The 12,084-nt window shown below is 48.0% G+C and overlaps 1 protein-coding gene across 1 annotated transcript in view; it reads right to left on the bottom strand.

Annotated features, from left to right (window-relative positions):
* Positions 1 to 11,861, bottom strand: part of LOC137145798 (malonate--CoA ligase ACSF3, mitochondrial-like) — a 63,308-nt gene extending 51,447 nt beyond the window's left edge. Inside the window, exons 1-2 of the mRNA XM_067536722.1 lie at positions 11,846 to 11,861; positions 10,825 to 10,937 (exon numbers count right to left, since the gene is read on the bottom strand). Coding sequence (XP_067392823.1) covers positions 10,825 to 10,937; positions 11,846 to 11,861 — 129 coding nt within the window. The remainder of the gene's footprint in view (positions 1 to 10,824; positions 10,938 to 11,845) is intronic.
* Between the last annotated feature and the right edge of the window lie 223 nt (positions 11,862 to 12,084).

Genomic DNA, 12,084 nt, shown 5'->3' with positions numbered 1-12,084 from the left:
CCAGTGATGCTGATCTTTAAACGTTACTGCACTGATTGATGCCAAGTGATCTCGCAAGAACCACAGTAAACAACCTCGTCTAAGAAAGGTCAGTCACCTTTGCAATTATGTTATGGACAAAAAAACTGCTTGATCTACATTAACACCCTCAATGAGAAGTGTAACATTCTTCCAGAAATGCCAACAGCTCCACACTGCATAGTGCCATCTTTTTTGTTCGCAGTCTTCAGAAAATAATACATGAGGTGAGATGTCAGCACATCTTCCCACTCCCCGTGCCCCGTTCATTAGAGAGAGATTGCTGAGGTGCACTTGCAATGCCTGTTTGATTCTGCGCTGGGGGCGGGCAGGCAGGCAGTCTCTCTGGGAACCAGACAAAGAATCAATTAACATCCTGCCGCTGTTTGCTTTTCCATAAGCCTTACTTAGAAGTTGAGGTGGGCAGAAAGGAGATACTGCAGGTGGTGGCTCTGCAGGTTAACGCATAAGCCGACCTCTACAATCTGAGCTATGTCACAAGCATGCGTGTGACAAGTCTCATCCAGCCCACATTCAAGAACACACAGCTCAGGTCATGTTCCACCCACTTCGCGACCCCATTCTGCCAGTGACTCAGCCTCAATGTCTGCTCAGCTCTCTTCCCCAGTCTTGGTTGGTTTTTTTTCTCATTCACCTACTATGCAGTATGCCCTCCTGCTCCCAGGTCTCCAAATCACGACCTGGTCCTCGCTCACATCCATCCCAAGGATGCACCTTCTCCTGCCCTGTTCACAGTAAGTTAAACGCACTTCAAGTTACTGCCTCTTGTGCGAAGCTTGCACTAACCATCTGCCTCCCCACAACATGCCTGACTCAGGCCAGTGCTAGCAGCCCTTCCCTTTCACTCGCACTAATCTCACTCACAACATTGACGAGAGAAACTTTAAACAAGCAAATCAACAGTTTTATTTTTCTGAACAGGTCTTGGATCACAAGGGATGAGAACTGGTTGAGAGATGCATTAACCCTCAGTGGCCTAGAGTGCTAACTCCCCTAACCCCAGCACAGACCAATCTGTGACCCAAAAGCCTTTTAATGCCAGCCAGCAAGGGGTGCAGAAAGAGTGCACAGTTCTCTGGGTCTGGCATGTATGCTCCACTGCACCAAATAGTGTCATGTGAGGTCTCAAATAAAAGCCAGTCGCACACCGGTCATCGAGACCATTGCAAAACGCCCCGTATGGATGTTGTGTGAGAGGTTATGTATCTATACTGAAAATTATGTTCTTAAAGTCTGTGTCTAGAGACTACTCACCAGCAAAGATGAAAACCAGGTTCTCTCTCAGACACGAAATATTTATGTTGTCCCACAAAGGGACTCCCGCAGCGTGTGAAAAATGGATGCGAATTGTTTGAGAGACGCATTAAAAGCTCAGAGGCCTGGAGTGTAACTCCCCCTGTACCAGCAAGGATCAACCTATTCTGGGATTTCCCCCACTGCACAATGCTGATTCTGCAAGCAAGGGGAATTTCAGGTATACAGCGAATTATCTGAGCAGAGGCCTGTGTTCTGCAGATCAACCTTCCTTAGCAGAATAACGGACAACTACGGTAAGTGGAGTGTCTTGCACATCGCCTCCCTCTTTCCAGACTTCCAACCCCCACCCCATAACCACACTTCGTTCTCTGACTCCACCAACCAGGCGAGCAGGGGAATAGCTCCCTCTCTAGCTTACTCCTAGGCCGTGCTTTTGCACCCCAATAGCAGAGGGACTTCTGGCCCAATGCAAGAGCCACACGCAGCACATCATACACGACGCACAGAGAACAATAAATGTTCTGTAAAAACGCCTAAACGTTTCCAACCAGCGATTGGGGTGCAGCTCCCACTGGCTTTCACTATCAGAAATACCATGGAAGTGTCAGGCTGGGAAGGCATTTCAGTAACAAAACATTACATCACAGAACACTATCCACACGGGTGCTGGCAAGCTTCCAGAACTATAGCACACACCAACTGAACAGGGCTGCCACAGCGAACGAGCTTTGCAACTCTACCCCCATTGCAGAGCCGTGCAGATGAATGCCGGATCTCCTCTCAGGGAGCTCACACACATTCTCCTTTTCAGTGTAATGAGCCCTGCAAGTGGCTATCATCACATAACCAGCTTCCACAGAAAGCGGCTTCCCTTGCTTCCACCCACTCACAAAATCACCCCCTCACACAGGAAGAGGCTTCTCTTTTCAATCTGCAGCGTGAAACATCTGTCTACACAGGAGAATACTGCTCCCCCCTTTCACCCACAGCAAGAGATCCCAATCCTTCAAGGAAAAGACTGGTGCTCTCTGCTGAAACGTACAGAAAATGGCTGTCCCCTCCTACCTATAACATGCCAACTCATCCCCTTATGGAAAAGTTTGGCCTCCCCTTCTATCCATAACACGAACTCTTGAGAGAAGGGAAAATACATTTCCCACATTCTCAGTAAATGAAATGTTTAGTAAAAGAAAAGCGCTGCACATATGTCGAAAACGTGTCCCAGTGCAGCTTCAAAGGATTACAACTCCCTAGGTTTCAGGACAGTAAAATATATGGCCATGGGATGGCAACTGCCCTCTGTATTAAAGTATAACCAGCCAATTTTATTTTTAACATTCATTTAGAAATACGGTTTATGGCTTTGTAAACTGAGGCCCCTTAAAGAAACCAGAAATCTCAGAGAAGGCTTGTCTGCCCACTAGAATGCTCGCAGCACAAGACATCCTGGGTACGCTGGGAGGACACGTGGCATTTTAAAGTGCTGTTATGCTTTGTACAGTGACACTATGGGGCTCCAGGTGTCTTCTGTCTCAGTGATTCCTGATCAAAGCGACGCAGTTTAGAAGTCACAAAATGGTGTCTCTAGTGGTCAGTGCTGCAAACCCTCCCCGAGACCCTTCCATGACACGCCTCAACACCAGGAATATTGAATCTGCATTCAGAATGTAATTCGACTGTTGTGGAAACCAGGAGAGACCCCACCTCCCGCTTCCATTGCTGTCTTGGTTCTGCAGGGCTAGCTGGAGAGAGAAGTAGCAAGAATTTATTGTTGTCAGAAAAGGCAGGAGATGGGACTGACCATACAAAGGGAGCAGAGCCAGATATGATGCTCCCAGGGACCATAGAATCATCTACACAAAGTTACTTTTCTGACTGTGCTCTCATCTGGGGCTCAATCCTGCGCGGTGCTGAGCACCATCACTTCGACTGGAGTTAAGGCCACTCAGCCCCTCAGTATCTTGCAGGACTGGGCCCTGGAAGGGCAGCCCCGAAAGGAAGCCTGCGCTCTTCCCAGGCGAGCTCTTCAAAGGGGGTGTCAAATACCTCTAGTCGCCAAGTAGCTTCTCCCCTGGCTCTGTGAAGATTTTAGATTGATATGAACAAGAGACACACCTCTTCCCCCTCCCCTGTACACACGGACACGGGGAAGGCAGAGGGGGCAGCCCCCAATGGTGGGATGTGTTATCTGGCGTCTGGCGACGACCCACAACTCTGCTCCTCTTCTGTGTCTATATGCAGGAGTAGGCAGCAGTCAGCGTGCTCCTAACAGATGGCAGAGACGTGAAGGGGAGCCGGAGGGATGGGGCCAGGAGACACTGGTGGCGGAGGGGAGGCATGGCCAGAGCAGCACCGTTTCCCATCCAGAACGACAGCTTGCATATGGATAAACAACGAGATCATTACGATCTTGAAAAAAGGGAAAGGCAAAGCCCCATAGCTGCAGCGTCCTCCTGCTGCCAGCTCCTCACGACCCATACGTCCCACGTAGCTCTCTTTGCAGCCTCATCACAAGAAAATTACTTGCCATAAAAGCCCTGGTTAGAGGGTAGCATTATATACAGCTGTGAAACCATTTATCTATTGATAGACCCCTATTGTCAGGGACTGGGGTTTGGCTCTCGCGTAAGTGAGCAATTTGAACCCCCCCCAAATAAATAAATAAAGAGAGAGAGACAATACCCAATACGCTTACAAGGTTTACAGGCTTGTGCCAGCTGGGAAGCTACAGCATATGAAATATGCATTGCACAGAACAAAGCAAATTGAAATACTCAAAGCTGGAAAAAAGTAACCCTTTCCTGCACACAGTACCCACGCCCCGGGGAAGCAAGAGCCTCGTGTGAGCAACGGTCACAGGTGCAGGACTAAAGAAAAGTAGGAGGGAAGCCCCCAGGTCAAAAGAGGGAGCTTTAGCGGGGAGGTTAGGCGGCCAGGATAGCAGTCCTCTTCCACGCATCCAGCCTCTCCGGTTCAACTCAGCTCCGAATTAGCACAGGACATGCTGATAACCCACACTTGGCTCAGACATACAGGCACAACGGGCAGCTGCTTAGGGCAGGTAATCATTCATGACTGCTTCTTGGGCAAGCGGCCATGGCCACAAAGGCTGGGACGGCCCAGCTCATCTATAGCAGCAACAGGTTCAGAGCTGCTGCTGTCGCAAAGGTCTAATCATCAGAACAGGCAATTCTACAACTTTCCTCCAAAGATCTCAAAGTGCGTTAGAAACATTAACCCTCCCAGCTCCTGGGGAGGTAGCTACGGGATGTCTAGGGATCACTTGACCAACCGCTGCAATGAGCCCACTTCTCAGGTGGAACGTGGCAGCTGGTTCGTAACATTCAGCCACGCTGCACAACCGCTTCGGAGAGGAAGTGAGGACTGTGATCTCAAATGGGAAGTGCGGAAGACATTCCGGGAGTCAGACTTCGCCGTAACGCCAGTTAACAGAAGTGCCTCCGGATGCTTAAATACTAGAGAGTTAGGACCTTCTTTGCCTGTTTCATGCTGCGCCCCCAGTACCAGCCTGCTCCCTGTTCAGGGCTAACTCAGAGGGACAGGGCCACCTACTGAGCCAACTCTGCCTGAGGCACCTAGGGTCCTCTCAGAGCAAACCTGCAGCAAGTCTCCTTTAACTCTGCATTCCCATCACACCCCAGCATGTCAGTGGGGTCGCCAGGTTAACGAGCCGAGCCACATTCGCTGAGAACTGAATAAGGGGAAAAAGGAAAACCAGCAAGCTAACCCATTAGTCTGGCCTTTGCCATAACAGGTACCACTTCCCCCTTCAGCACGACGTCCGAGAAAGAAATGTAACGTGGGACCTTGGTTCTGCAGCAGCATTTGCGGAGCACGACATGAACAGTCCTGAGCCAACAGCAATGAAGAAACCAGGAGCCATGGAGTTGATTCAGAGAGGGAAACTACTCCTCAATCCAGGGGGTGTGCATCAATATACAACCAGCATCGGCCGGGAAGTGATCCAAAGAGCCAACCCGCAACAATCCCAACCCCAGAACTGCCCTCCCCAGACTTCCTGCTCAGCGCAAAGAGGACTGGAAAAGCAAAGAGATAAGCATTGGGGTTAAAAGGATATCCGACTGATGGAGTCATATTTACCAACGGAATCCAACACTCTAATGAAGGGAAAGGGAAAAAAAAGAGAAGGAACAAAGAAATACAGCAAAATTTCAGCTAAGTAGATTATTGATCTTCAGGGCGTGCCAGAAACCAGCTTTGCAAACTGCATCAGTCCCTCGTTGCAATACTGTACAGTTACCAGACTACAAAGTGGAAATCTTTCCCTCCCCCTCCAGCACTAACACCCCCCCCACACCCTTCCTTCTATACCATCTGTGGGAGACCAGACAGTATTTCAGCTTTGAGATACGTCTCTGAATTCTGTTTGCATCCTTCACTTCAGCCGGAAGCACAAAGGTGTCTGAAGGGTGAATGTTTAACAGAAAACAAAATAACTCCCCCTGCCCCATTTAACAAGACAAGGTCAACTATTTGTATTGAGGACAAATAGCTCAGAGAAAGTCTGTCACCTTGCTTTCTGAGGATGGGATACCAAACACGAGCAGGACAAGGCAACGACTGTGTAACATTTCGTACAGCTAAGTAAAGAATCTGTAGCAAATAATTTACTTGGCAAATGCCGCCTCTTTTTCGGTTTGCAGAAAACAGTGAGGACAGAACGGTTCTGGTTATTCACACGGCACAGCTGAAGTGTGACTCCCTCACGGATGGTCCTGACGACTTGCCTAACCCCAATCAGGAGGATCACCTTCTCACGGGGAAACAGAGAATGGTTCAGGAGAGACCACTGTATGCCTAACTGTCTCAGTCTGCAATTTTTCATTAGCACCCGCCCAAGGTAGTCACTTTCCCCACCAACCTCATCTTTAACTCTCTGCATGCTCACCAAAGTGCTGTACCATGTATATAAGGGGCACTTGTCTCCCAACACAGCTTGGTGTCCCTTCAATGCATTTCTATAGCAGCAGCATCATTATTAGTATAGCACCACCGAAAAGCACTGTGCTTTTCATACAGGAGAGGTCCTTGCCCTGAAAGTCTTAGAATCAAAGCAGATCATCTGCATGTCTTTATTATACTGTTCTGGTTGTTGGTAGGTGTTTATTTCCCAGAGTGGGATGAGCAGGTCATTAGATGACATTTTTCATGTTGTGAACATCAAAACACAGAACAGTGCCCGGAGCTAGGACGGGTGCTTATTGATGGATTTCCCAATCAAAATCAAACACCTACATAAACAGAGAAGCATGGGAAGCGACCTCCTTTCCTACATTGCACGGGCTTTGTTGTTTAACCCTTATCCGACTGCCATTTTTATTGTTCTTCAACGCTTGCTTATCTGCCTCTTTTTATTACTTTGCCCTTGCCTGGCTTCCTTCTCCTTTTGGCTTACATACAAGGATCTCAAAGTCCTCAACCCACTTAATTACGGCTCTGAACCCTCCTGGGAGAGAGGGAAGTAAATATTTCTATTCCCATTTCACAAAGGAGGGAACCACAGAAAGTTAAGTGATTTGCCAAGCTCGCCAGCCACTGTAGTGGCAGAACCAGGGTTGGAACCCAGGACTCTTGGAGTCCCAGCCTGAGTCCTGATCTCTGGGAAAGACACATGATGGCTGGAAAGCCTCATCAGCAAACCAGATCCCCCTTTTCATCATAAACAAAGCCAGGCCTGTTCCTTTTGATCGTTAGGGTGTGATGGGCATTTGGGCTGCCAGGCCTTTTCTATTTTAAGCACGTTTCACTGAAATACTCTGTGTTGATATCACTTATTAAACAAATATGTGCACACAGCACACAAGCTACAGCTCAGCAGCCCAGAAACAAGCATTCGTTGAGGCTTCCAGTGTGTCACTGCAGGCAGGAAGTAGTTAAATGATATTGTTAATTTAGGACATACACATACTTTCTCTCTGTCTCTCTGCCAATGCCACTGCTGTTTGCAGCAGAACAGGTGCACAGTGAGAGTCTCTGAGCTTGTCAGGTGACTAGCACCTGGCGGACAGCATAGCCATGGAATATCAAGTCACACTGCTCAGGCTGGCTGCTTCCACAGAAGAATATTAAGCTCCTGGAACCTCAGTGATTTTAATCCATGGAGATATGCACTCAAAGCATATCCCATCTCGGTCACAGAGTCTCCTGACAAGTACAGTAGTATGCTGCTACACTTTGCCCTTGGAAATAATCTGTTAGCAATGGGGCAGACTGGAAGTACCTGTAAGTAACAAACAAAGCCATCTCCTAGTCCAGCCCCATTAGTACAGGGACTACCTCAAAGGACAGGCGTAGGCAGATGGGGCCGTCTTCCTTCCTTAGATGAGCTAGGTACAGTTATTCAGAAACTTCCAGCCAGGCTATGGAAATAATAGATTGAAAGGCTGGGCAAAGGGGCAGTGCGTGTGAGACAGGGACAGCTGTTTGGACTCACACTAGAAGGATGATCAGGACAATACCCAGAGGCAAACATCTCTGTCTCGCTGTACATTCAGAGTCAGACATCTTGCAAACTCACCAGAACATTCAAAAGGCCCTAGGGAGACTTTGATGGAAAGTCAGCCATGAGCCAGGCATCAGCTAGAGGGCTGGGGCCAATTTCAGTGCTGGGGTAAGCAAGTGCAGCTCCCAGCGACTGTAAATGAGCATTTAGACCAGAGGTAACCAATTCTTTTTTGGCCAGGGATAACCTATTATATTCTGTCAAGGTCCAAATGTCTTGGTCAATGTATAGTCAAGGTCCAGACTCCAGAGAAAATAAGACAAAAATAATAACAATAATGAAAATAAGTAAATAAAAGGACTTTGTGGTCCATTCAAAAGCATCTGGCAGTCTGGATTTGGCCTGCAGTTCACCTATTGACTACCCTGATTTAGACTTTAACATGTACTCCAACCGCTTACACCAGGGCTGAATTGGGTTGGTAGGATATACAGTATGTGATGCCCAGTGATCAATAATTGGAAGGAGGTGACAGCCAGGTGCAAAGGGGTAATCTATGGTCCCTGATATGTAAACCCAGCCAGTTCAGAACCATACAATACAAAGTCTCACTTCTCTGAAACCACAGGGGGACATGAGCCAGGCTAAGACGACTGAGGTTTAACTACATGAAGTCTGGACTCCCATTCTCCGCTGCTTTCCCTTTAAATAAAACCAGATCCAGTGACCAGAAAGGGACTAGAGGAGAACGTGGGTGCACAGCCAGCCTAGCTTTGGTCCAGAACTTCGCAAAAATAAAACAAAAACCAAACATCGATTTCGTTCACCTGTAAATTAAAACCAGTGCCCACATTTCACCACAGAGGTGACTGATTTCTGTAACAGGTGAAGGATTCTTATACTTTAGATCTAATTTGTAAAGTGCATTGGGATCCTTCAGGGTGAATAGTGTTAAGGGATCCTTATTAAAATTGTATTTGGACAAATAGTTTACATTTCATATCTCCATCCAATGCAAGTGAAAAAGGGCCAACATCAAACTCTAAGGTGAGGAGTCAGAAATAAGAATGGTAACAGTATTTCCAGGCTCTGTCTACCAATGAAATAACAAAAATGAGACTCAGCTTCTCACGTTAAACTGCTCACATGGTCATTTTTTTTTAACCTCTCTCATTTAATATAGTGAATTTTTATACAAATGAAAATGAGTCACAGTGCTGGCTGGAGCCCGGCACACTGAGGGTAGGGGTAACATGAGCTTCCCACACACAGCCCTTCAAATGGATTTCAGCACAGCTACACATCTCCCTCAGTGCTGTTCCAGTTCTGGCCACCTCACCGGGGGTACGTCTTCACTGAGAGCGGCAAATCTGGTAAGTGTAGACCACGCCTATGCAGATGCACCTCAGTCTAGCTCTTCCAGCCAGGATCCAGCACAGACAACCACCTCAATCCTGATTTACAGGAGCCAGAGTTAAGAAGTTCTCCTTTAACTTTTCACCAGTAGTTATAATAGCAGGGTAAGCAGGTATTTCCTATACCCATCAGGAACTCCACTAGAACCCCTGGCATCTACATGGCTACAGGAGAAACTAACCTGGTTTACTAATAGGTGCAGTAACTCTTTATCATTCTATCATCTAGGATCAACTTTCAAAGACTGGCCTCCCTGTTTTACACCCTCATAGGGTACATAAGTGGGTGTTGGTGTAATTCCTCTCACATACACATCTGTTTACTTGAATGAACCTGCCAGTCAGGTGGTTATCGAGCTACAGTAAGTGACACGAATCACACTGACAATGAGGACACAAAAAAGGAAGCCCGGTGAAGGGCACACTGGAAATCAAACCCTTGCTTGTTTGTTTTTCGGGGCAAGGGGAGGAGGAGGATGGTGGTATGTCTAAGCTGTACTCTGCCTGCTGCTCCAAACCTACATTACTCTGTGGGGCTGCATCTGCACTGGCAGTTTCAGGGAAATCACCCAGCACTGGCATAGCACTAGTGCAGCTTAGCAAGGAGCGGGTTTGAGCGTTTTCCCATCACCCCATGTAACCCTGCTCACAGCTGCAGTAGGAGGTGTCTCTAGAAGTGTCACTTTAGAGGAGGCTCAGCCGTCAGTTCCACCTTTTGGTGGTGCCTCTGAATCGTGACCAGGAGGTACGCCTGGAGCTCAGCTGAGCACATGAAGTTGTATGAACTGTGTCTTCACAACAAATCCAGAAGGATTTCCCTCTACAGCAACTCCAAAATCTGCCCTGTCCATTCCATACCCACCACAGCCCTGATCATCTTACACCTGCACTACTCAGACCTCCTCCTCCTATTTCCTCCAACATTTTACCTCAGACCCTGGCAAGAGGGCAGATACGAAACATTGACCATGCCTGTTCTGCTGCTGATCACATCTGGCAGATCCTGAATTCCCTTCAATGGCCTCCCGTTACCTTCTGCATCAGATGTCAGCCCTCTCTTGGACATCACCCCTGTATGCAGCAAGCTCCTCAGGGCAAGGACAGCAAATTGTTGGGTCTATAAAGTGCCACACACAGAATCATCACAGAATCCTAGAAATGTAGGACTGAAGGGACCATGAGAAGTCATCCAGGCCAGTCTCCTGCAGTGAGGCAGGACTAAATATTAGCTAGACCACCCCAGACAGGTGTTTGTCTAACCTGCTCTTAAAAAGCTCCCAATGCCACATCAGAATATGGCACTCAATAAAGAGACGAGAATTACTAATATCACAGAGTTACTGGGAATAGCAAAAGAGTGTCAGCCTCTTTCTGCATCTCTGGGGAAGGGGAGAAGATTTTTCATCCTTTCCACTGAGGGAGTGACCCAAAGAGTCCTAAACCGGTTGCTGGCCAGGCAGACAATCTGGTGTTTCTGGGAGCTGGCGCACACAGCTTAGCAGCAGCAAAGCTCCCACTTGCTGAAGCTGGGAGGAACAACACAGTGACTCACAGCTCTGGGGACCCCAGCAGGTAGTCACAGAGAGGCAGATACAAGAGACCGAAGCAGACAGCATGGCTGCATGCTACCTTTGTGTCACGTTCATCTCCTTGAGCGTGGATGATGTAGGATGGATCTTCCCTTCTCAAACTCTCCGTGGCAACGCGCACTTCCACCCCTGGCAGCGGGGTCCCCACAGACCCTGGGAAAGGAAACAAGGGGGAAAGGAGAGAAAGAGAGTTGGGTGATTCATGGAAGAAAGGAACAGCTGAATTCTGCAGGCTGGCTAGGGTGGCACTACGCAGCCTCAGAACAGTTGGTTACCTCTACAGAGGCATCGATCACACGAGGTGAAGCAAACATGCATCGCGCACACACTTGCAAAACCTTCTGCTACGTTATTCTGAGTCGTTCACCAAAGGAGGCACTGTAGGAAATGCCTAGAAAAGCAAATGCATCTCCATATCTGAGTAGGTCCTTCCAGTCACTCTCTGAAGCCAGACCAAATGCTGGCACAGCTTCGTAGCTCAGTAATGAAGTTGTGTTTTTACAAAAGAAGAGAAATAAGCACACGTGAAAAGAAAGAGCACAACGATTGTTACAGATGCTCTCAGCTTCTTACCACCCGGACTTGAGAGGGACGGCAAAGGCCCAGGCATGTAAAGAATTGCCACGGATTATCTCGGTTTTATATTACATCAATACACTGTGTATAAAGCACAAAAGGAGAAAAGCAGAGATCAAAACACATCTGCATTCTCCAGGTTTCAGTTTTCAAAGCTGGTGAAATCTGACACAGTGTCAGCAAGAACTGCCTATTAAGCTGCAGGATGGTCCAGTGACCAAGTGCCTCCCAAATCTGCAGACATCAGGATTCTAACTATCCAGGTCACTAAACGTCCTTCTCGGGCTAACCCTCTGCAAGAATGCTGCAGAACTCTCTGCCCCACAGATCAGCCCAGGCACTGGGAAGCTTATTCAGTGGTGGCCTTGGTTCACAGAGGCACAGCCCAAGGCTACGGGCCCTGCTTGTGGTTCCACCACGGGGCTGACTGTGCATCTCACAAGCAGACGCTGGTAGAAGGCTGTCCTCACTTTGATACTTCATACCTTCCACACTTGCCATGTATGCTACAGCGAATGCTCCTGTCTAAATCAGGATGGGCTATGGAGAGGAGGTCAGCTGCGAGTGCTCTGTGGGGGCAGGGAGGCATATCTATGTAGAAATTCATTACATTACACTTCACTGAACATTTAATGGGATAAATAGTTCTACAGACACTAACTAGGGAGCCAGAGTTTTAAAGGCACCCAACTGGTGCTTTATAAAGCTGCCCCTAGAGTTCCAG

The sequence above is a fragment of the Emydura macquarii genome, unplaced genomic scaffold, assembly GCF_026122565.2.
Source record: "Emydura macquarii macquarii isolate MOO-44397 ecotype Brisbane River unplaced genomic scaffold, CSIRO-AGI_Emac_v2 contig_3647, whole genome shotgun sequence".
Classification (NCBI taxonomy): domain Eukaryota; kingdom Metazoa; phylum Chordata; order Testudines; family Chelidae; genus Emydura; species Emydura macquarii.
The sequence above is the reverse complement of the archived record's forward strand: the minus strand, read 5'-3'. Positions and strand labels throughout refer to the sequence as shown.